Source organism: Colius striatus, chromosome Z (genome assembly GCF_028858725.1).
Source record: "Colius striatus isolate bColStr4 chromosome Z, bColStr4.1.hap1, whole genome shotgun sequence".
Classification (NCBI taxonomy): Eukaryota; Metazoa; Chordata; class Aves; order Coliiformes; family Coliidae; genus Colius; species Colius striatus.
Genome location: NC_084790.1, coordinates 33,302,230 through 33,328,747, shown reverse-complemented (window position 1 = coordinate 33,328,747; position 26,518 = coordinate 33,302,230). Strand labels below are relative to the sequence as shown.

The window sequence follows — 26,518 nt, the reverse complement described above, 5'->3', positions numbered from 1 at the left end:
GTTCTTTACATTCTTTCAATCCATTTTCATTACCAGACACTGAATTTCAATACTGGGTAGGAGCTGGCTGACAACTGGTGGTCCAGTTATTTCAAAATTCCATATCCAAATATCATCTTTAAAAATTCAAATGTTTAAGAGACAAGGCAAAAAGTACAAAATAACAAATATGATGAGCCCGTCCTTTCTGTAGGTCTCACCTAGAGTCTTAACTGATCAATGAAGCTGTCATTCTCTGTGTTGTTTCCTGCACATCCTGCAGTTGCACTTAGTGACTGTGGGTTTGTGACCTAAGATGCATACTTTTAAACTTGTATTCTGCATGAACAATCTGTTTCTAATCATTTACTCAACTTACACACATTTCTCACTCTATGTGAAAACTGAGCAACTATTATCTGGGAGATCTGGGAGACCTAAACCTCCCAGGATTTAGTTCATACCTGATAACAACTTCTGTAGATAGAAATACCAGACAGAATCTATGTTTCAGTTTTCTCCTTCTCTGTATTTATACTTTTACTGGAGTTGGTGAAATATTCAAAGTAATTGCTAAATAAATAAGTAATGGTGAAAATAATCCAGTCTCTTTTTTCTATTCTTTCACATTTCCAGCCACCAAATCACAATACTTGAAGACAAAGTCTTGTATACCATCAAATCCATTTCTTTGTCATGTCACAGCAATCTCTGTCTTTCACAGAACTCTCATTTACAGCTTTATCATTCTTTTCTGATTCTGCAGAAAACACCACATCACATTACACTATCTAGATGTATTCATTAAATAGATTAATAAAAACAGCAAATTTTGACCAGGCAGAGATTCTGAATCTGTCTATCTGGTAATTAATACTTTTTAAATGATCATATAAATACATTTTTCTGTCAGTGTCACAGCCAGACAATTCCCTGTAAGTACTTTCTTTTCTTAGAAGCATAATCTCAATTTTTTTCATTTGCAGAACAATTCTTGATAGCTTTTTACAAGATGTGCCATGCAGCCAGAATTCATCCTTATCCATGCTTCCCTCCTGAATCATAAGTGTTGGGTCCAAAGTTTGGCCCAGTGCAAACATAGTTTTTTTATGGACAGCCATTCTCAGGTCTCTAGTAAGACTTTGAAGCTTTCTCCCAGCTATATTTTTAGGGACTACAACCTGTGCAGAGGTAGGCATTGCACAGGAAGTATCTCTTACACTGAGCAGGACTTCCTCACTCTGTCAAAAGGCATTTTCTATTGTTCTTTGGCATGTTCTAAGACAATATACAGGCATTTATCATCATAAATGCTTCCTCCAACCATTACTCACATTTATTTTCAAGTCATCTGAGTTTCAGAGCCTCTTTCTATAAAACTAAGTTATTCTAAAGAGATAAATTTGAGCCAGTCTGGACCAGTCTTGAGGATGGGGCAGCAAAACTGCCTTCTCTTTCTGCACGTCAACAACTGAAACTAATATATGGCAACAATGGGTTCAGCTGCCTAAATTAAGCTTATTTCTCTAGTAAAGGTTTGGGTTGTACATTTCTTTTAAATCTCATTCTGAATCCTCACAATTTTTTTGTTTTCTTCTCAGGCCAAACTGTATCATTAGAAGAATCGACTTAAGTAGCAAGGAGTGCTTTCCAATGGTTAAGTCTCTTAGATAAAGGAAACTTTCCTTCAGATTAATCCTATGTGAGTAATGGATGCCTAAACATGAAATCTAGAGTAGATTTGTCCCATTTCACCTGTCAACACAACAAAAGCCTTGGAAGAAATACAGAAGATGCTTAGATTGTATCAGAGCCATGTTGAATTACAACCATCCTCCCAAACCAAAAATGAAGGCTTGGAAAACATCCACTTAAGTACAGAGAAGCCTCTAATGTTTAAAATAATGTGACCATTTAACAGATGATGAGAAAAACTGACCTTTTTCTCCCCTCATCTTCAATCACTATTTTAACTTTGCAATTGCTTTTCAGTGTGAGAAGTGTGTTTAAGCCGGGTCAGAATTTGAGGGATGATGCACAAGATTAGAAGCTTTAGTGTGGCAAAGTAATTATCTGGTTCTATCCAGGTGCTCAGGGAACTGGTCACAAATCATCTGAAAACAGTAGGTCTTCACTGAGCATTTTAAGTTGCCCAGTGTGTGCTGAAAGCTGCATCCCTACCTTGTCTCGAATCCCTTGTCTCATAACTTCTCTTTCAGCCTCCATCTTCGCATATTTGGCTTTCCTCTCTTCCTCTTGTTGCCTGAGGGCTTCTTGTCGTTCCTCTTCTTTCTTGGCAGCATCTGGGTCTTTCTCCTCATCCCCACCCAGCATCTTCCCCATATCTTTGGTAGCCCCTAGAGAAAGCACAATAGAAAGCCCTGTAAGAATGAGGCAAAACCACCATGATGCCAGCTCTTTCCTTCCCCACACTCAAGACTTTCATTTGGTCTCTATCTGGAAAGGTTTCTCCTTCCACTGAGAAGGAAGCACACTCCCCACAGAGGCAGGAGGTGGGCAATGCACCCAGCCTGAGCACACCAGATTGGGTTACTTGGCACTGATGGGAGAAGTATGGCAGCAAGAGGAAGCAACCATATCCGTAGATTTGAGTAATGGCAACAGAATTGGTTTGCAGTCCTGAAGGGGACAAGCTGCCGTCCACACAATGTTTTCATTCCATCAGCTCAGTCACTGAAGTGATCAAAGATTGATCTTGGAGAGTCTTTAATGTAACATGCAGGTGACACATCCAGAAAGAAATGACACTAGGGCTAGGAAAGGAACTCAAAACCTTGATTGCAGGAACAAGCAATCACAGTCTTAATTATTGCCAGAAATTACACAGCCAGTGACAGGTAGGAGTACACAGCATCAGCAGTCATTTGGAGTTGTTGATGATTTCTAGGCTCCTACCATGGATCAAAACAAGCAGTATCTCTGCATGTCTCTTATCTACTCTTGGACACCATTATCTCTAATTCTTAGCACGTAGGTGGGATCTTGGCCCTTCCTGGTCCTTTTTCTACCCTTGCATGCATTTGACCCCAAATTTTCAGCCCTTGTATGCTCCTGACTGAGCTCTTTTCTATTGTGTAAAGCCCTTGCACAACCATGCAAAAAGACAGAGTTATTACATGCCTCCCTGTCTCTGCATGCTGAATAAAGTCATTTGCCCTGTATTTCAGAGGCACTTTTATTGAGAAATGAGTAGCAATCATCCAGATGGGGAGGAAAACAAGTTCTAGGGAAGGGTAGAGGCCATTTTCTGTGATACTTCATCATCAGGCTATTGGAGGGATGCAGCAAGACCAAGCCTGATTACATGGGTGAAGAGAAAACACCACACATCATTTACTACTGAAGGTACCTTCACCCTGGAAGAACACTGTAGGTGGCTTATTGCCATCCTTAGTTCCGGGGTCAGGATTGCTCCAGATTGACTCATTGCTGTCTGAGTCTTAACTGAGTTAATAAGAGACAGCCTTGTTGTAATACACACTTACACACACATATATGTATACATATTTAACATCTCTTACCCTGCCTAAGGCAAGGTTATCTGGCCTTCTGAAAGGTTTAAGGTTGGAAGGAGACAATGTCAAAGTCCTTCCAAACTGTTTATTAGTATTATTAAAGGCTAAGTGAAAAAGTTTTCACAATCCCTTACGTGTCTCTTATAAATCACCTCTTCAGTGTGTCAACAGTGCTGGAAGACTCTGTTCACTCTTGCTTTCTACAGTAGCTCTTCAATGACAATAGTGGAACATTGATTCTTAGAGGGAGAAACCTATGCAATCTGCCAGGATGATTTCTCCTGAATTTCCCCAGAAATGAACCACCAGGAAATTTGCTGACAGGTGAGCTGATCCTGTGGCTTTTCCCTTCCACATTTCTTTTTCTGGTTACTTGTTCTCTCAGAGCCCTAAATTAAAAGCATCCCTGAATCAAAAGCAACCCTTCAATCCCTCAAAATGTGACAAATGGCTCTTTTACATCTTCTATAGAGAAGGACTGGGAAACTGATCATCTGAAGTCTGACAAGATCTGTTTGTTATAGATTTTTTTTTTACCAGGTGGGATGTAATAAGAATAAACATGATTGTCCTCATTCAGCTACCTAACCACAAGCCTCTTGATACTTCGAGCCTGTTGGGAAATCTGTGTATAGAAAGAGGAAGACAGTGACCACAAACCCCAGCTGAAATATTCATGGTTCTTCGCTACTATCAGGTTTTCTCTACTGTGAGTTCACATCCTACTCTGCAGGGTCTGAGTGATACAGGAATTCTTACATTTTACTCAGACAAGCTGGCAATTTCTTTCCTGGGACATAAGAAAGGCTAATTGGAATTACAAGCAAGCTAGAATTCCATTGCAACTGGAAAGGTAATGCAGACTAGTTGAGTCAAAAATTTCAGGGATCTCCTTAAGCAGGCTTACTGTGCATGATGACCAATACCAGTAACACCTTTAATTCAGATTTATCTCAACAAATATTTCCACTGATGACCAAACTGATTCACAATCAGTAATCTATCAAGTTTTTCTCTTTTTAGCTCCTACCCACTTACAGCTACCCAGACAATGTAATATACTAGTTAGTTATGAAGCTCAATTTGGCAGTTGAGATTATTTTTTTTCCCCTCTAAGCACTACTTCTAGGCTATCATCTAGTTACAGTTACAGCTCATCATTGTCCTGGTTTGGGCTAGGATAGAGTTAACTTTGATGAGGAAGTAGGTAGGGGCACAGCATGGGCAGCTGACCCGGGCTGGCCAACAGGTATTCGATACCATCCTGACATCATGCCCAGTACAGATAGGCAGGGAGCTAGTCGGGGGCGGGGCTGGGGAAGCGCGGGCTCGGCTGCCGGTCGGGAGCGCTGGTGTCTGGTCCTGGGTGGTGAGCAACTGCAGCACGCACCATTCCTTTTGTGTATCCCCTCATTTACTGTTATGACTGTTTTTCCTGAACTTGTTTCTTCTTATTGTTGTTCTATTAAACTGTTTTTATTTCAACCTACGCGGGTTTTCCCCCTTTTTCTCTGGTTCCCCTCCCCGCTCCGCCGGGAGGGGCAGGAGTGAGCGAGCCCCCTCGTGGCTCTTTGTCCCCGGCTGGACAAAACCACGACAATCATGTAAAAAATTAATTGTGTAGCGTTTCTAGATAAGACCAAGATTTTGTATATCTTGGGCATGTGATTTTGCACCTATTCAGAATACAGGACATCTACAAGAATGTAGTTTCAGGATCCTCATAAACTCTCTTAATTCACCCCTGATTTGAAAGTCACCTTCTAAATGTGCAGAATGCTGCACTGTGGTATCACTATTAACTATTTGGAAGTTAATGTATTATAAGAAGTCAAATTTTTCACTACATTTTAACTCCAATCTCCTGTATTACTTTTGGTATAGAAAAGCTTTTTTCCTGTCTCATTCATTCTTTGTACTAACCGTAAGGCTTTATTGTTAACATTTCCTAGGTAACAGCTTCTGCATTTAGCAGTTCTGCAGTGGAGGCTCCAGAGAATTCGTTTACATGAAACTGAGATGCTGCAGTTACAGGCACAAGCGGAAGGAAAGAGCAGTTCTGTCCTTAAGCCTACTTTTGAAGTGTTGAAGGAAACAGAGGTGAAAGACACAGTTACTGAATCTATTCATCTGGGATTTTTTTTGTCTTCTTTCACCTCCCAACCATAACATCTACCTTGACATAAAGAGAAGACAGAGAATGCCACAATAATTGCTAATTGGTAACAAGCTTCAATCAACATTATTTCTAACATTGCTAGACAAGACCACAGGTGGAACACAGAAATGGCTAAAACTCCAAGACAGTATGTGCTGTCACTTTTCTGGCTATAATAACAGCCCTGCCCTAGAAGGATTTAAAAAAAAAAAAAAAACAAACCCACAACAAAAAAAGACCAACAACCAAAAAACAGCTTTCATGAAGGAAAGCATCTCAGAGATAGTTTGTTTAGAAAACAAGTGGCATGGGAGGCTTTCCAAGCTTATAGTCCTTGATCCATACTGGACTAAAGAACTAGGCAAACTGATGTTAAGCCAAATACTATGAGCACACTCAGACACACTTTCATGTGAGATTTGCTTGTTGAAGTTGTTCTCAGCTGCCTGAAGAACAGTACTTCAGTTGTTTGGGAACATGTGGGAGACATTCTCCAATGAAATATCTGGAAAGCAGGTCAACTCTCTGGAAAGCACTTTTGCAGGAATGCCCTAGAGGGGCAGCACTTTTTTCTGTAGTGTCCAGTGACAGGACAAGGGGTAACGGACAAAACCTGGAACATAAAAAGTTCCACTTAAACATAAGAAAAAAACTATTTTACTGTAAGGGTGACAGAGCACTGACACAGTCTGCCCAGAGAGGTTGTGGACTCTCCTTCTCTGGAGGTTTTCAAATCCACCCATATGTGTTCCTGTGCAACCTTATCTACGTGAACATACTTCAGCAGGGATTTGGATTAGATGTTCTCTAGAAGTTCCTTCCAACCCCTGCCATTCTGTGATTCTGTCCTAGTGGACAACAAGTTGGCTATGAGCCAGCAATGTGTTCCTGCTCCAAAGAAGGTCAGCAGCATTAGAAGTGTTTATCAGCATGCTAGTCTATCCTTCTTGTCTATTCAACTCTGGTTAGACCAAATTTGGAGTGATATGCCCAGGGCTCTCTGGGCTCTCATACAAGATACTGGATTGAGCTACTGGATTGAGCCAGCAAAAGGTCTTGTATACAATTACGGAGGCTTGATACATATATGAGGAGAGGCAGAGAGAACTAGGGCTTGAGAAGAGAAAGTTCAGGGAAGTCTCACTAGGGTGCATAAATAACTGATGAAAAGGAATGGAAAAAAGGTGGCCAGACCTTTCTCACTGGTGCTCAGTGACAGGAGAATAGATAATGTGTACAAACTGAAATATGTGGAATCTCATTTAAACACAAGGAAAAAAACTGGAATTGCAGAAAGAGGCTTTGGAGTCTCTGACTGTGGAGATACTCAAAACTTTGCAGGTCGAAGTCCTGAGCAACCTGCTGCAGGTCAGCTGTTTGAGAATGTCATTGGACAGATCCATGCCAACCTCAGATATTCTGTGACTCTGTGAGATCTCATAAGTAGTTTAAATGGCAACTGAAAGTGAATGCAGTGAATTTTGCAAAGAAAGAGGTGAAAGACCACATACCCACCATCTCCTGTGACCTAATCAATCCTTCCTTCAATAGCTCACTGACATGAATCCAACATACACACGGAAAACATAAACACATCCAACCAATTTGCAGGACCAGTGCTCAATTTGTTACTCGTAAAAAAGACAAGAAAAAATTATCCTAAATATTCACATGCTAAATTGTTTGCTGCAAAACTTATATGAAACGTGATTAATATTTTTCAGGATGATTTACAGAGAAAGAGATTAACAGGAACACTTTGGGCATTCTTAAGTTGCACACACCATTGCTTCAAGTAAGGTAATTAAGTGAAAATGCAAGATTTTCTTTTACATAAATCTCATTCATACTGGAGACAAATAGCACCTCATATTTGTATATCAGGAAGGCCCCATATGAATGTGTTTAGACTTCCAAGTATGTTGCAGAAGTTCGTCCTCTCAATCACAGGTGTCAGAGGAAGTAATGGAAGTTTTGAAACAGGTATGATCTGAGGAAACTTTGCATGTGTTTTTCAGGTATTACTACTTGTGGCTGAGCCATATTTAGATTGAACAGTGTCACGGTTTGTCCCTGCTAGCAAAGAAGCACCACGACAGTCTCTTGTTCAGTGCCCCCTATTCACCCCCACCCTTGTTAGGATGGCAGAGGCCCCATCAAAACAGGAGTAAAAAGATAAGCAAGGTTGTGGATTAAGACAAGGCCAGGGAGGGCTTGCTGCCAATTACAATTCTGGGCAAAACAGACTCCAGTACTCAGAGAGGAAAGTAAGGAAAGTTTATTCTACTACTTACAAGATACAGAATGGAATAAAAGCAAAAAGGGAGTAGGATGATGAAAAAATTACAACCAGCACTTTAAGATCTCCCTCCCTCATCTCTCCTTTCTTCCCTGGGCCCAGCTCACTGCTCCTGATATCTCTACCCCTCAATAGCTGAGGGGAGTAGGGAGTGGGGGATGTGGTCAGTCTCTCACAGATGGGCTCTGCCACTTCTCTCTTCTCAGATGAGGACGACTCCTGGCATTCTTCCCCTGCTCCAACATGGGGTCCCTCCCTCAGGACACAGTCCTTAACGACCTTCTCTGGTGTGGGTTGTTCCCAGCAGCTGTGGCTCCTGCTGATACAGGGTCCCTCACACGGGATGCAGTCCTTGGTGAATATCTCTAGTACGGGATCTTCCCCACAGTTGCTGTTTCTGCACATACAGGGTCCCTCCCTCGGGACATCGCCTCTTCTGGCCATAGTTTTAACTAAGAAAATGACTGCCCCTGGCTCAGGGCCTTTAAATAAGTGAATCTCTGCCCCTGGTTCGGGGCTCCCCACAGAATACAGGGGAGTCTCTGCTCCAGCACACCTCCTCCTCTCTTTCATCACTGACCTTGGAGTCCACATGGTCGTTTCTCTCACTGTTCCTACTCCTTGCACCACCACCAGCTGAAGAAGAAGGGACTGAAGAAGGAAGAAACGGGAAGGAAGAAGAAACCTCCTCTTACAGTTTCTTCTTAAAAAGTGATCGTGGAGGCGTCTAATTGGCTCAGCCCTAGAAGTGGGTCTGGCTCTGAGCTGGGGAAAGTTGCGAGCAACTTCTTACAGGAGCCATCTTTACAGCCCCTTCTCCCTTACCAGAAAAGGCTGTCATGTCAAACCATGACAAACAGACAGGACAACTGATGTCTCAGAGTTTATAAATCACAGCATGAATTTTAACACAACATCCAAACATCTGGAGATAATCACAGAGTACTGTTATGGAGCAGCAATGAGTCATTCAATTCTGTAACATGACTTCAGAAACTGAACTAAGAATGTTTTATTGATAGCACGGAATTACAGAATATTAAGGGTTGGAAGGGACCTCAAAAGATCATTTAGTCCAACTCCCCTGCCAGAGCAGAACCATTTAGAGAGGTCACACAGAAACTCATCCCAGTAAGTTTTGAATGTCTCCAGAGAAGGAGAATCAACAACCCATCTGGGCAGCCTGTTCCAGTGCTCCATCAACCTCACAGTGAAGAAACTCTTCCTTGTACTTCTTTGGAACCTCTTACGTTCCAATTTATATCTATTGCCTTTTGTCCTATCATTGGACATCACTGAGAAGAGCCTGGCTCCATCCTCCTGACACCTGTCCTTTACATATTTGTAAACATTAATGAGATCTCCCCCCTCAGTCACCCACTGGAGAGAGATCTTTTTTGTCAAGGCCATAATGCAAAGCTTATGGTATACAAGAAGTACTTTCTCTGTTTTAAAGATCATGAAAATGTGAATTTGCCATTAAGAAAAAAAGCAATCATGAGACTCCTTATTCTATCCAGAGTCCAAGATATTTAATCATTAATTTATTGGAAAAGGCTAGGTTGGCAATTATATGAGGACTTCACTAAACAAAGAGATTTCATAAACAATTTTTTCCCAAAGTGAATTGTACCTAAAGGAATCAGGTTTTGTCCAAGTGGTTTTGTCTAAATCCTTTAGATGTTACAGAGATGTTTTCAAATTATTCCCTCAGCTGCTGCAACATAAACTTAAGTCTCTGTATGAGCCAAAATACACATGTGTAGATGAGATTCTTTTCAATAAAATACAAACTGAACCTCTGTTTCCCCTTTCCTCAAAATATGGCATTATATTTCCAACTTATATTTACCTTCCTCCAGCAAAGTCACTACATCTGCTGATTAAACCTGATTGTACTAGACTGTCTCACAGAGAAGTTCTCACCATCAGGGTGCAATCCAGTTCCCAACAAGGATGGTTAGATTCAAGTTTTTGCTCAGATATTTCTCTATATGTGCCCCAGCAAAAGGTATCTAACTTCCTGTTACAGTAAAATAAAGACCACTATGACCTTCAGCTGTCTCTGTTTACCACTTGAGAGAGTCTGAATCACAGCCCAGGACATGGAGTCCAAACCTGCATCAAACTTCAGGTAAAGCACACTCCCACCTTTAGTGAGTTTAAATACCTATTCGCCATGTCAGTACCTCACATAGACTCCTTGGCAGATGCATCTCACACAGCAGTATGCACCTCCACTTGTTCGGATGTGGTAAATAGACAGTTAATCATCATACTGAGATCCAAATTTATATACACAGAGTAAAAACCCAAAACTACAGTCTATAGGAGCAGAACTTCAGGGAGGAAAGTGTAACTTCTCCTCAGCATAAAATATAGGCAAGAAACAGCAGGACATCAATCTCATTTTATGCTCTTCCTTTCACCCTTAAAGCAGAAAGAGATGTTTCCGGCATATTATCAGCCTCCCCTGCAGCTAAGGCAAACTGGTAGATGAATGACAACAAAACAGCACTTTATGGAGAAGCTTGTTCAGTCTCAAAACAAAGGAAAGTAATGAATATGTATTCTACAGCCAGACCTAACCCACTGATCTCTAGAAGCTGTTCAAATTTTTTCAGTGCTACTGCAACACACTTCCCTTCCACAATGCCTTGCAAATTCAACTGAATCATTCCTGAGTTTTTCTGACTCCCAAAAACAGCCCCAAACTTAGTACATATAGATCATAATGTTGTACACAAACAGCTCCTGAAACGGAACAAAGTTAACAAAAGTTAACAAAGTGCAAACAAAACCATAGGAGAATCTTGGCGTCTAGACGGACCGAGCAGGAAGGAATAAAGTGCAGTCAATGATAGATGGGCTACACAATCTCATTTTTGTCTTTCATTCATAAAGTTCTTGACATTACAAGATATTTTTGATGACTTGCGATTTCCTGCAGTTATTTTTGTGAGACTTTTTTGTCTCTCTTCTTTGAAAGCAAGGCTGAACTTGTGAGCAAGTGAACTGAGCTCTTCAGGATTTCTGTCCAGTAAGATATCCTGTGTTCCCTTCTTAATTCTCTTCCAAGACTTATCACCTACATATTGTGTGCTTTTCAGACATACCCCACTGTATCTCCTTCAGTCTCCCCATCTGTAAAGCAGCAATGAATCTAAATGCCAATTTCACTCCAAGACTGTCACAGAATTTAGACTAGGGCCAAATCAAGAACCCATAATTGCATGGACAATTTGTTTAAAGGACAGGATCAAAATAGCTCATCTGCAAAGAACCAGAACATACTGGTCAGGTGGTGAGAATAAAGTCTTTGAGTTTTCCATACCACTATGGCAGACTGGTTGGCTGCCTGGTCTGTCTGTCCCCTTAACAAAAAACGGAAGGGTAAAGAGGTGCTTGGCACATAGAGATTCAGGCCACTGCATCTGTTTTCAAAGCAAAAGCCCTGCTCATATCAATACAATAAGACAATAGCTAGCAAAGATTTTGTTGCCTATATACATATTAACCTGCTGCTCTTTGCAAGTACAAAATGTAGTTCTACCTCTGCTCTTCATCCATTTAGGAGCATAACAAAACAATGCTTCTAGGAATATTTTGGAAATGAGAGTACAGCTCCATGCTTGCTGTAGAAAGCTGTTTTCCTGCAAATATTTGCACAATTCTTTAGTGATTAAAACAAAGTTGCCTCTGTCTCCTACTCCTGTGTCTGAGAGATAAAGGTGCAGATCTTTTCCTTCTCAGTTTTATTAGCCACCAGATCACTACTTTCCATCAAAAAGGTAAATGCCACATCAATCCTTTCAGCTGAAAAAGACTCACAACTTCCTTCTGTTAAAGTTTCAATAATAATGTAACAGAGCTTCTGAAGGGTATCACACAATATTCCAAAATGGTATTTGCCTGAAAGATATACTGTTTATACATTAGTACTGAATAGTTCCAAAGGAATGTTTATAATTTATTAATACACTATAACTAATACACCTACAGAAATGCATTACTGATACCTCTTTTCATAAACAACTGATGTCAAGTTCACTTGTGGAGCTCATTTGAGAAATCATAATGTCTCCCAAAAGGCCATTTTCCTGACTTTTTGGGGATCTCTGATAAGAATCTCTGTATTAAATGAAGACACTATTAATTAAATTCAAATCTCGAAAAAGACATAGAACTCTTTCTCTGTTTATTTTTTCCAGATCCACCCAGAACAAGTGTTTTACATAACTGAGAAGGGGCATGTTTGTATGCATTTCTGCTCCCTGGGCCAATCTACAATTTTAGTCTTATTTGTGATGCCTATCCGTTTCAGCATTAAGTATTCTGAGCTATAGCTAAAAAATAATATTGGAAGGATCCTAATGAGGTCCATTTGAACACATCAAGTGGTGGTCATAGGTAGTGTGCAAATTATGTAATAGCAGAACACAAATGTGCAAGAGGAAGGAGTAGAAAAGGAATATTCAAAGTTTCAGTTTGTTTATAAATGAAAATTGTTGGGAAATTATGCAAAGATGTCAAACACTGTTGATCACCTGGCACTGGTTTCTCATTTGCATGCATCAGAGTCAGTGTTCTTCTTAGCTGTTATTCTGCTGTGATTCGGGATACTGAGTATCTCTGAGCAGTGAAATGTTCACTTCCATTGATTTATTAGATTTCAAACTTCCTCTGTTCTAGAAAATAAGCTCAGTTCCTAATTGAAATAGTTTATATTCCTTTCATTCATTCTCTTTCTGCTCTGTGACTTGTCATGAAGCCTACAAGGCAGCACAAACAATTATTTTTTGACACATAAGTGTATTGTCTGGCAAACAGCTCGTAATATCTTAAGATGACACCGTTTCATGTCAGGAAGTAAAAGGTGGTGGTACATGATTAGACAATAGACATGAGCATACAATGCAAAGGTGGCAAGACAGAAGCTTTGGGAGGTTATCCTCTAGATCTGACCTGAGGTTAAGGTTTTGCAGCAGAATGAAACCTAAGGCTAGTAGGGGTGTCTTAATAGACTCTGATGCACTTGGGTTTTGAAACGTTAAAAAGGTTTCCATTCCATACATACACATATCTCACATTCTGCAAGAGACTGGTTTCCTTTTCAGATAAATGCATCATTCTGCAACACTCAAACCACAACGAAGCATTTGTACTATTGTGTTTGTAAATACACAGGCCCTTACAAAAGACTATTACTTCAGTCACTGATAAAATTAATATTCCTGTTGACTTCAAATAAACTGTCTGAAAAGGTTGTGAGCTCACCTAGGCAGGTCCCATTGAAGATGAGACCTTGTCATACAAGGGAACATCTGATGATGCAAAGCATCATGTGAACAGGGCCAATGTGTCTGGGTCAGCCTGCCCCAAAAAGATGCCTTGGGTTAGGGACACACCATCAGGCAAACCCAGCTCATTACCTTACCGTCCCAAGTGCCTCCAAAGGTAAAAGTTAGGCTTCTATTCACATATGCAGACACTTTCGTAACAGGTATCAGGAGCATTCTCCCCTCCCCATCCCACACTAATGTCTGTGTTCACTGCTGAAGAGCACCACATTGTGAGGCTTCAAGGTCCTGCAGTTATGCAAGGAGGGGCCAGCAGGAGCTCTCTTTGTTCCTGAGACCAACACATACAGCAGGCAGGCTCTGGAGCCTCCTTTTACTGTGCTGTGGAAGGATGTTGTGTTTCAGTGATGGTTTAGCTCATAGTCAGTTCCAGTGTCCTTATACAATATCATTTGTATTTTTCCTGCCATAGACTCTTACCAGTTCAATCCTGATACAAGGTAGCAGAAGGAAAAAACTAAAAACTGAAAACAAAAAGCAATCAACTTCCAGCACAGAGCATTAAGTAAATACTACAGAATATTCAACCACTGTTCCCTAGGGTATATGTAGCTTGCACAGGAGCAGAAAGGAAAAAGGTGTAGAAGTGGTGGGGTATACCTGGATGGGGTATACCAGGAGCATTGGAACCAGCACCTTGACGGAGCACTGGAACAGGCTGCCCAGGGAGGTTGTGGGGTCTCCCTCCTTGAAGGTCTTCAAGACCCACCTGAACACATTCCTTTGCGACCTGATCTAGGTGGACCTGCTTGAGCAAGGGGGTTAGACTAGATGATCTCTAAAGGTCCCTTCCAACCTCTACCATTCTATGATTCTATGATACCAGATTGATCTGTCAGCTGAAAAGTGCAAACCTGACTGCTCTTTTGCAGGGACATTATTACTGCATGATATCTGGAAGGCCACAGACTGATGCTGGAAAGTATTTGCAATTCTAAAAACATTCAGCCTTGTCTTCAGTATTAATATGATTTCAGCTGCATTACATGAAAATAAGATGTCATTCACTGTGTGATCTGTTCTTTTAAACTATTATACAATTCTTTTCCGTAAAATATGGTGTCTGAGTAAGGGATTAAGAGACTAAGATAAACAAAATTAACAGAGAAGTTGTGTTGCTGCCTCTCTTCCAGAGCTGCTGTATGCACCTTTGGAACTTTGTTCATCTTCACTGTGTGCATTATAAGTCCTCTGAAGACAAGCATTTTTGTGCCAGATCTCTCTATCTGCACCTGGAAGGCTGTCATCATTCTCAAGGGGTTACTTCATGTAACTCCACAAGAAAAAGCAGAGATGAATTCCAGTATACTATAAATGCAGTGGCTTCTGTTCCTGATCTCATAGAAGAGAATCATAGAATGGTAGGGGTTAGAAAGGACCTTTAGAGATCATCTAGTCCAACACCCCTGCAACAGCAGGTCCATCTAGATCAGGTCACACAGGAACCTCAAGCCATTTTAAAGACCTTGTTATGGTTTGATATGACAGCTATTTCTGGTAAGGGGCTGTAAAGATGGCTCCTATAAGAAGTTGCTTGCAACTCTCCCCAGCTGTGAGCCATACCCACTCCTGGGGCTGAGCCAGATGCCTCCACGATCACTTTTTAAGAAGCTGGAAGAGGAGGGTTCTTCTTCTTTCTTCCTTCTTCGGGCCCTTCTTCTTTTTCCAATTGGTTGTGGTGCAAGGAGTGCGAAGAGAGAGAGAAGCAATCATGCAAACCCCAAGGTCAGTGATGAAAGAGAGGAGGAGGTGTGCTGGAGCAGAGACTCCCCTGCATTCTACAGAGAGGACTGGTTAAGCAGTGATTTGTTTGCATTTTCTTAAAGACCCCACATCAGGGGCAGTGATCTTCTTCAATAAAGATCCTGTGCCAGGCACAGTAACTATGGCTGGAGGAGGTTGTGTAACTGTGGGAGGGACCCAATATTCACAGAAGCTTTAACTGTGGGGAGGAACCCACACCACAGATGTTCATTAAGGACTGTGTCCCATGTGAGGGACCCTGTATCGGCAGAAGCTGTAGCTGCTGGGAAGAACCAACACCAGAGAAGTTCGTTAGGGACTGTCCCATGGGAGAGACTCTGTATCGGAGCAGGGGAAGAATGCAAGGAGTCATCTTCTTCCAGCCATAGTTTTAATGAAGAGAATCACTGTGGCTGGCTCGGGGTCTGTAGTGAAGTGATTGGGTCCCTCCCACAGGACACAGCCTCCTCCAGCGATTGTCACTGTCCCCGGCTCAGGGTGTTTAATGAAGTGAATCGCTGCCCCAGGTCTGGGGCCAGCTTTAGCAACATGAGTCTCTGTCCCTTATTCGGGGTCATTATCAAAATGAGTCTCTACCGCTGATGTGGGGTCTTTAAAGAAATGAAAATAAATCTCAGCTTCACCAGTCCTCTCCATAGAATGCAGGGGAGTCTCTGCTCCAGCACACCTCCTCCTCTCTTTCATCACTGACCTTAGAGTTCGCATGCTTGTTTCTCTCACTGTTCCTACTCCTTGCACCACCACCAGCCAGAAAAAGAAGAAAGGACAAATGAGGAAAGAAATAGGAAGAAGGAGGAAGAAGCCTCCTTTTCTGGCTTCTTGTTAAGAAGTGATTGTGGAGGCATCTAATTGGCTCAGCCCCACAAGCGGGTCTGGCTCAGAGCTGGGGAAAGTTGTGAGCAACTTCTTACAGGAGACATCTTTACAGCCCCTTCCCCCTTACCAGAAAAGGCTGTCATGTCAAACCATGACAGTTGTCCCAGCAGATCTTTGCTCATCCATGGAGGCCTCCTACTTCCTTTTCCTGCTTTTCTACATTTAGGGCTACACCCATCTTGGGCTTTGAGGAAGTGGTACCTGAAGGTTCACCAGGTCTCTTGGGCACTTCTACCATCTAGGATTTTATCCCCTGAGATCCCTCCAAGCAGGTTTTTGAAGAGGCCAAAGTCAGCTCGCCTGAAATCTAGGGTCGCAATCCTGCTTGGTTTCCTGTTTCCTCCACACCAGATCTTGAACTTCACTATCTCATGGTCACTGCAACCAAGGTTGACTCAAACTTTCAATCCCCAATCAGACTCTCCTTATTTGTTAGCACAAGGTACTGCAGGACACCCCTCTTTATTGGCTCCTCGACCAGATATGACAAGAAGTTGTCATCAGTATTTGGTAGGAATCTCCTGGACTGTCTGTGCTTGGCTGAGTGGCCTTGCCAGCAAATATCAGGGTGGTTGAAGTCTCCCATGTGGACCAGGGATTGTGATCGTGAATCAGCTCTCAGCTGTTTGTAGAAGGCCTCATCCACTTCCTACTCTTGATCAGGTGTTCTGAAGCAAATCCCCACAATAAGATCAAATACCTTACCATGCCCCTTAATTTTCATCTACAAGCATTCAACCTACCCCTCATCCCCACCTAGGCAGAGCTCAATGCACTTTCATTGCTCTCTCACATAGAGAGCAAATCCATCTCTTTGCCTCCTTGACCTGTCTTTCCTAAACAATACATAGCCCTCCATGACTGTGCTCCAGCTGTGAGCTGTCCCACCACATCTCAGTGATTGCAATGATGTCATAGTCCTGCTTCTGCACTCACATCTCCAGTTCCTCTTGCTTATTCCCCAGGCTGCGTGAGTTGGTGTAGAGGCAACGCAGGGGCTTACTCAAACACACAGGTTTCCCTGGATGCATGCAAGAGGATCCTCCCTGATTTGATACTCCCTCAGGGCTGTCAGCCTTCTGCACCTCATGTTGGTGTGCTGCTGAGGGGCTCTTATCATTGCATTCCCTGCCCTGCCCTGTTTCCTTGCTAGACAGGATGGCTTGTTCTCTGTCATTTCTCTGCACACCCCAAAGTCCTTCAGTTTAAAGTCCTCAAGACATTCTATGATTCTATGAAACAAGAATTCCTGGTAGTAGCAGCATAGCCATGCAGCAGTGCTGTGATGCTGCTTGGCAGCAACAATAATATCAGTGGAGTGGTTCTAAACTAGACAGAGCAAAATGTTCTTTGGAATGGGCTGATACTCAAATCTGGTGCATGTAAACCTGAGCTTATTGCATGCAATCGAGTTCTGCTTGAAGAAATGTTAACTTATTTTTTGTCAGTCATTCACACTTTCTTAAGCTCAAGGGTCAGAAGGTAGGCTGTGACTAGAGGAAATCACATCTTCATGAGAAGCCACAGAATTTCCATAGTCAAGAAATAACAGTGACTGGAGACATACCATTCCCAGAAAGAAAGTCTTTAAGTTTGGTTTGCTTTCAGCGGTTTCTTCATACACCCACAGACACAAACACAATATATACACTCACACATACAAATGCATTGCTAGCCAGACTAGCTCTCTCTGCAGCTTGGAGTTTCATCCAGGATGCAGATGGAACATAAATACAACCCCAAACAGAGAAATCTACTGCTAAGGAAAAATTCAAACAGTAAAAGGCAAAGTATGCCTCAAGGACTTTCAGAATAACAGTTATCAAAAGCTGTTACCTTCCCTCAATTTAAAAAAAAAAAAAAAAGAAAAAAGAAAAAAATTACTTCCGAGATATGACGTCTTCTGAAATCATCCATGTCACAACACCAACAGGCTTATTAACAGATTTGGCATCAGCTGAGGTAACTGGATTATTTGACAAAGAGAGATGTGTGGCATCTTCAGAATCCTGTCCTTGCAGGGCACCTCCAAAGCTGTCCTGGGGTCAGCAAAGGACGTACATACACATATCCCTGCAGAACAGGAACAGTGTAATTTCCAGTGTCTTTTGCATGGAGGTGCAAACCAGGAGTCCCAGGCTGCAAGGGCTTCCTTGCTGAAATGGAGGCAAAAGAGTACAATTTTGGCTTTACATGAGATTTACATAAGTTTTTGTGTTATCTGTGGCAAAGCCTTAAGTCACTCCCTCCTCTGGAGTCACTTGACAAGGCCAGTCCTACATGGCAAGCAGTCAGTGTCGAGTCTGATCCTTCCCTGCCACTGATCTCTGGGCCTGCTCATCACTGTTGTTTAAAGTCCTGGGTGAGAAGTCACTTAGTATAGGTGCAGGACTTTGAAGGCCATCTTATGTAAAGCCAAAATCGTACTCATTTGCCTCCATTTCAGCAAGGAATACCTGCATACTAGCATTAGGCTATGCTGTCTTAGCAAAGAAGTCCTGCAGACGCTTCTAGCTCAAGCTCACTTCTTCCTTCCCATTCTCTTTGATTCACATAAAAGCCACACAGCATGAACAGTCTCCTCTCTCCTTCTACATACACACACTCCACCCTTGTAGCCTTTCCACTTGAGCAACAGTGAAACTTCAGGGCATGAATTCCTGAACTGAGTTAATCATAGAATCATAGAATAGTAGGGGTTGGAAGGGACCTTTAGAGATCATCTAGTCCAACCCCCCTGCAGAAGCAGGGTCACCTAGATCAGGTCGCATAGGAACATGTCCAGGCGGGTCTTGAAGACCTCCAAGGAAGGAGACTCCACAACCCCTCTGGGCAGCCTGTGCCACTGCTCCATCACCCTCACAGTGAAATAGTTTTTTCTTCTATTTAAGTGGAACTTTTTGTGTTCCAGCTTCATCCCATTACCCCTTGTCCTGTTGCTAGATACTATAGAAAAAACGGATGTCCCAAACTCCTGCAACCCACCCTTTAGATATTTATAAATGTTAATAAGATCTCCCCTCAGTCTCCTCTTCTCCAGACTAAACAGCCCCAGTTCCCTCAGCCTTTCCTCGTATGAAAGATGTTCCAGTCCCCTGATCATCTTGGTGGCCCTGCACTGGACTCTCTCCAGAAGTTGTCTGTCCCAAATGATGTGCTTCTACCTGCAGGCAGGCTTAGAATGCAGCACTGAGTATCCCAATATGCTGAAACTGACACGTAATGGATAAACATGCTTTTCTGGCCACCTAGCTCCTTAATTTAGAGCTATTAGTAACAGTAGACATAATCTGTTCATGTAAGAACTATCACATTCTGGACAGTGTTTTCTAAATCCTGTTACCTATCCAGTGGCCTTGGGGCTACGGAGCATGGCAAGGTGGTTGCCTGCTCTTGTCAATGATTCCATGCAGGTCACTAAAAGGACTGCCTTCAGAACAATGCAAAAATTAAAAAGATCCTCAAAAGGTGGAGAGGAAGCAGTACTGGAGCATTTGGATCCTGCTGAGTTCAAAGCTTTCAAGAGATCTGAGATGTCAGAACTCTGTCATGAGAAACAAAGAACTGAAGTCTCTTTCAGTTTCTGATATACAGCTTTTTTTGTAATAATGTAATTTTAAAAATCACAATGGTAAAGCAGTCATTAACATATTGCATTATTTCATATTGTGGAGAAACTGAGGCTGAAAATACACTTAAAAAACCAAGAAAATTTTAAAAAAACAGGCAAAACAAACAAAACGCGAAAATAAGTGAGTCTCTTAATGCCTAACTTAAAGGGAAAGTTCCCTGAACTGTTGTTCATGCTTTGAGTCTGATAATTAGGTAAGATGTGAGGTTATTTTCAAAAGTGTCATTGTTGGCTTATTCTGTGATGATTGTATCTCACCTAGAAACCTTAAAACCTTTGTCCTGCACAAGAAGCAGATTCAGTATCAAATGTTTGATCTGGAAGTTCTTTGAAGCATTTATACATACAACAGAGACCTGAAGAAGCTGCCTCCACAAGCATGTAGCTAGAGAGTCAGAATCTGGATCCTTATGCCTCCTTACTCAGCAAATAGAGCTCCTTTATTTTGCCTGGCTATTTTCTGTTTTCAGAAGCACCACACTCTAGTTTAGCCTTTGGTGTTAACACAGCCTTAAACTCTACATCACTATCTTCCCCTCTACTAAGGTGACTTTACACTTTTGTCACTGTCTGCAATCCTTTTCAAGGATCTCATCTCAGAGTCTGCAACTCAGGCCTTTGAACACCTCAACAAAAAAATACATGCCATTTTTATGTAATTGACTGTGAACAGTAAATCTACTCTTATATCCAGAGTATAATCTCTAAGAACATGACTAAGGACATGCCAGGTAAGTATATTTCCTCAAATATCTGGAAAGAGCAAGAAATACGTTCTGCTCTCAAACCAACTAATGTAGCATTTCCACTGTGCATATTCCTGTCCTGGAGATAAGGCTTCTGTTTGGTAGAGGAATTACACTGCTTGGTGGCAGAGCTCTGTGAGAAGATAAGTAGGCTGAGGAGTATCGGGGACTGTGAGCAAGAGACAGACTACTGGGATCATACAATAACCTCTCCATGGAGCACACCAATCAGGGGGATAACCCACGGGATTACCCCTCCTCTCTTAGCCCAGCTGAATCCAGGGGCTCAAGGGATGGACACAATAGAATCAGGTTGCTGCCCAGTGCAGCATACGAATGTCTCATGCCACTGCTCCATGTTCCCAGGTGTCCCCACCTTTAAAGAACAGGTATGCAGTCCTGCAAGCAGAGTTCAACAGTGATCAGCATGAGACCTCACCCTAGCTGGAGCCGTTTCCAACAAGCAGACTTTGACAGGTAAGAGAATAGGAAGGGATTAGAAGGGCCAATATGCAGACCTAACCTGCTTCTTAGGGAAGTCTGCTGCCTCCCTGGGCTGCAGGTCTCAGATATGAGGAGAAAACTCCCTACCCTGGTACAGCTGACAGACTACTATCCATTGCTGATTTTCCAGGTGGGTAGTGATGAAGCGTCAAACAGAAGTCTAAGGGCTATTAAGGGAGACTTCAGGGTATTGGGACTTCTAGTTAAAGGATCAGGAGCACAAGTGATGTTCTCCTTTATTCCTTTACAGGGGATGATGAAAGCACCTGGAAGGTGAGACAGATTAATACCTGATGCCAAGCCTGGTGCTACCAACAAAATTTTGGGTTTTTTGAGAATGAGGCAGGTTACAGGGCACTGGGGCTACTTCAAAGAGATGGGATCACATAGAGGGAAAAAGCAACTGGGACAAGAGTTAGCGGGGCTCATTGTGAGGGCTTTAAACTACATTTGAAGGGGGAAAGGAGCAAAACCAGGCTTGCCAGAGGTAAGTTTGGGGTCAGCATACAGGCACCTGAGGGATGGTGTGCTGCCAACATCCTTGGGTCTGCCGATTCAGTGGAGGCTGGAGATAAAGATCTTTGTGGCAGCAGGCAATGGTGGGTTAATGTGTTAGAGGCCACAGAAATGCCTGAAAATGGTCACATAGATGTCAGGACATCTTATCCCCTCCATTTCTTCAGATGGATCAGTAACTCACCTGAAGGGCATCTACAGCAATACACACAGTATGCACAACAAACAGGAGGAACTGGAAGCCATGTGCACCAAGGGAAATGTGACATCATCGCTATTATGGAAACGAGGTGGGATGAGTCTGTGCCAGTGCAAACTGGATTGCTGCACTGGATGGCTACAGACTCCTCAGAAGCAATCAACAAGGAAGGAGAGCTGGATGGGGAGCCCTCTTTGTTAGGGAGTGTCTCAACTGTTCCGAGGTCAATGATGGTGTTGATAGGGTTGAGTGTTTTTGGATAAGAATCAGTGGGAGGAGGGAGACAAAAGGCAGATGTCATGGCAGGAGTCCGCTATAGACCATCCAACCAGGATGAGGAGGTAGCTGAGATGTTCTTTAGGCTCAGAAACTCTTGGGATCGCTGGCCCTCGTTCTCATGATGGACTTCAACTTAACCAAACATCTGCTGGGAATATAACACAGGAGAGAGGAGACAGTCCAGGAGATTTCTGGAGTGTGTGGAAGATAACTTCCTCAGGCAGCTGGTGAGAGAGCCAATAAGAGAAGGTGCTTTGCTGGACATGGTGTTTACAAACAAAGAAGGTCTAGTGGGGGACGTGATGGTTGGAGGCTGCCTATGACACAGTGATCATGAAATGCTTGAGTTCTCAATCATCAGGGAAGTAAAGAGAGGGATCTGCAGAACTGCCACCTTAGATTTCCAGAGGGCAGACTTTCAATTGTTTAGGAGGCTGGTTGCCAGAGTTCTTTGGGAAGCAGTCTTGAAGGGCAGAGGGGTCCAGGAAAGCTTGTTATTCTTGAAGAAGGAAATCTTGAAGGGTGCAAGGATCAAGCTGTGCAAGATGAGCCATTGGGCAGAAGACTGTCCTGGCTAAACAGGGAGCTTCTGCTGGAGCTCAGGAGGTAAAAGAAAAATTATGATCTTTGGAAGAAAGGTGAAACAGGCCAAGAGGACTACAAGGATGTTGTGAGGTCATGTAGGGAGGAAACCAGAAGGGCAAAGGCCTAAATAGAACCTAAGCCCCCCACTGCTGTAAAAGACAATGAGAAAAAAATGCCTCAATTGCCAGACCCAAAGAGTTGTAGTGAATGGAGTTAAATCCAGTTGGCAGCAGGTCTGCAGTGGTGTGCCCCAGAGCTGGGTGCTGGGGCCTGTTCAGTTTAACATCTTTGTCAGTGATCTGGATGAGGGAATCCAGTACGCCCTCAGTAAATTTGCTGATGACATCAGCTGAGCAGGTGCATAGATCTGCTTGAGAGTAGGAAGGCTCTTTAGAGGGACCTGGACATAGACAGGTGGGACAGAGGCCAATAGATGGATAGATAGATGGGCCAAGGCCAATCATATAGGGTTCAACAAGACCAAGTGGCCAGCTCCTGCACTTGGGCTACAACAACCACAGGCAATGCTACAGGCTTGGGGCAGAGTGGCTGGAAAGTTGTCCCAAGGAAATGATCTGCAGATGTTAATAGACAGCTGGCTGAATATGAGCCAGCAGTGTGCCCACATGGCCAAGAAGGCCAATGGCATCCTGGCTTTTATCAGTATGAGTAGCAGGACCAGGGAAGGGATTGTCCCCCTGTAGTCAACACTGGTGAGACTGCACCTCAAATACTGTGTAACATTCTGGGCCTCTCATCACAAGGACACGGAGGTGCTGGAGCTTGTCCAGAGACAGGCAACAAAGTCTTATGAGGAGCAATTGAAGGAGCTGTGGCTGTTTAGCCTGGAGAAGAGGAGGCTGGGAGGACACATCATCACAGAGCTGTAGGGAAGTGGGGTCAATTTCTTCTCTTCAGTAAGGAATGATAGGACTTGAGGAAATGGACTCAAGTTGCACCAGGCCAAGACTGGATTTTGCTACTTAATCTCTATGTTAGAATGTGGAATTACCATCTCACTAAAAAACCCTTATCCCTGGAGGGAATATTAATATTACAACCACTTTGCCATTACACACACAAGCCTTGAGACCTAAGGGAGATCAGGGACCAAGTATAAAGCTTTCAATACCAAACAAGAAAACCTGATACACAGACACCTCAGGCCCTCAGGCTTCAATTGGGATAAGATAGCACTGGAGGTCTGCTATCCAGAACATTTTTTTGTGTTCTGGAAGCAGGTAGAGTTCCAGACTAAAACTTTCGGTTGTTACTCATCAAATTATACACACTGGCTCAGATTTTGCATTCAGTCTCAGAGTTGGATTGTTTCCATTGTCCCACTTCATTGTTCCTACTCTCTCCTCACACTATAATCCAAAATATCCCTATGCAAATCTTACCTGTGCAGAGCTTGCCTGAAAATGGATGACATTGTGGTTCAACATCTTGCCTGGTAAGCTGGGCAAGAACCAAGAACAAGTTGGCAAGAACCATGCTGCTGCTCGCTCCCCTTCCCCATCACTCCAATAGGATGGGGAAGGGAATTGGAGAAAAAAAAGTCTTGTGTTAAGATAAGAATAAGTATGCTAACTAAACTAAAATATAATATTAGAACAGTTAGAATAGTAAAGTATAATAATAGTAATTAAAAGAAACAAACCAAAAGAAAGAAACAAGTGATGCCTAATGCAATTGCTCACCACCTGCCACTCCTGGCCAACTCTTCCCAGTTTATACACTGGGCATGACACTCTGATATGGAGTAGCCCTTGCACTAGTTCAAATCAGCTGTCCTGGTCATGCTCCCTCACAGTGCCTTGTACACACACCACCCTTCCCCCATTCCCCCACTCCCAATTCACTCACTGGCAAGGCAGGGTGAGAAGCAGATGCCTGCAAGCATCCTTCAACAGTGTCCTGGGTTTGACGGGGATAGGGTTAACTTTCCCCAGCCCCGCAAGGGGGCGTGGCCAGGCTATTCACTCCCATCTGACTCATGCTCAGGCTGTAAGTAGTTCTGCCCTAAGTGCAGAACTGCAGCTGCCCATCAGGTCCTGCATTGTGCTGCGGAGGGTAAGCAGTTACACTGGGCATCCCTCGTTTTCTGTGTCCCTTGGCCATCACTGTAACTGCTTACTCTTTACAGTGTTTTATTAAATTGTCCTTACCTCAATCCACAAAGTTCTAGAACTCTCTGTTGATTCTCCTCCTCATCCCGCTAAGGTCGGGAGGAGTAACTGTGTGGTTTGCTTATTGTCAGCCAGGGCTAAACCATCAGTCTTCTTGGTGCCCAATGTGGACTCAAGAATTGTGAGGAGTTTGAGATAAGGATTGTAATTGGGAGTGGCAACAGGCAAAACATGGACTGAGCAGTGTTAGAAGGGAATGACTGTGGAAAACCTTGGTTTAATTGTGGTGAAGGGATGAGGGGTGGATTGCATGTAAATTGTCCACTTTCATTTGATGATGTGGTTATATTATTTTTCATTTTGCGTGCGGTGAATTCTTTTTTGTTGTTGTGAGTGAAGATTGTGAAAGTTATGTGAAAAATGTGGATTTTTTAAAATGGTAATTCTTAAATATGGGATTCACAGAGGTGAGGAGTGGGATGTAGTGGTTTTGCCTGGGACAGGTTTTTTGGTAATGAGGGAAACTACAGGGGTGGCTTCTTTAAACAAAGAGCTGCCAGAAGCTTCCCTTGTACCTGATACTGCTAAGGCCAGTCTGTTCTAAGATGGACCCCACAGCTGACCCAGGCCTGGTAATTTAGTGATGGAAGTAAGGCCTCTGTGAATAATGTGTTTGAAAAGAAAACTTTTTGCGTAGTTGCTAAACTGCAGCAGCAACAGGGAGTGAGAATGTGAAAACATCTCTGCAGACACCAAGATCAGTAGAGGAGGGTGCTTAGGCCCTAGAAGAAAGACTCTCCAGTGACCTGTGGTGAGGACCATGGTGAGGCAGCTGTGACCCTGCAGTCTATGGAGGACCACTGGAAAGCAGAGTTCCAATCACAGCCTGTGGAGGACCCCATGCCAGAGCAGGTGGATGCCTGAAGGAGACTGTGACTCCTTGGGAAGCTCACCCTGGAGCAAGTTCCTGGCAGGACCTGGGAGCCTGTGTGGAGAGAGGAGCCCAGGCCAGAGCAGGTTTGCTGTCAGGTCTTGTGATCCCGTGAGGGACCTAGGCTGGAGCAGTTGGTACCTGAAGGACTGTTCTTCCGGTGGATGACCCACACTGGGGCAGAGTGTGAGGAGCTGCCCCCATGGGAGGACCCATGACAGAGCAGTTTGTGAGGAGCTGTAGCCCATGGGAAGGACCCACACTGGAGAAGTTCATGAGGGACCGTCTCCCGTGGGGAGGGACCCCACACTGTAGCAGTGGGAAGTGTGAGGAGGCCTCCCCCTGAGAAGAAGCAGCAGCAGCAAAGTCCATCTGTAATGAACTGACTGCAACCCACATCCCCTGCGCCGCTGGGGGAGAGGGAAGGAGAGTCCGAGAAAGAGGGAGGGATGTGAGGGGGTGTTTTTATTTTTCTTCTCCCTGTTCTTATTTTTCCTTTAAAAAATCAAACCTTTTTCTCCCCTAGTTGAGTCTGTTTTGCCCATTATGCTAATTGATGAGCAATCTCTTCCTCCTTATCTCAGCTCACAAACCACTCATTATTTTTCTCTCTCTCTCCTGTCCAATTTTATGACTTGGTGACCACCTGGCTAAACCACCATAAGAAATAACCAAAACATCCCTGTGTTACTGACATTTTCTTCATTGTAAACCTAAACCACAGACCTGTAGCAGCTACTAGAAAGAAATTTAACTCTATCCCAGCTGAAAACAGGACAAGATGAGAATCTATGAGGAACTGATGTGTTGAGGAATGCCACCAGCTACCATTCCTAGAACCACAGCTTGCAGTATCTGCTTCACAACATGCAAAGCTGAACATAAAACAAGACCATTTTTCAAAATACTCAGGAATCCCACAGCTACTTAGCCCTTGGTGTCTTTTCCAAAAGCAAGCCTCTTCACAAGGTACGGACAATAATACATATAGACAGGAGACACTACATTCAGCCATTCTCCTAC

The 26,518-nt window shown here is 43.1% G+C and overlaps 1 protein-coding gene across 1 annotated transcript in view; it reads right to left on the bottom strand.

Moving 5' to 3' along the window:
• Window positions 1-26,518, bottom strand: part of CPLX1 (complexin 1) — an 83,236-nt gene that overhangs the window by 29,986 nt on the left and 26,732 nt on the right. The window contains exon 2 of the mRNA XM_062018813.1: window positions 2,161-2,336. Coding sequence (XP_061874797.1) covers window positions 2,161-2,336 — 176 coding nt within the window. The remainder of the gene's footprint in view (window positions 1-2,160; window positions 2,337-26,518) is intronic.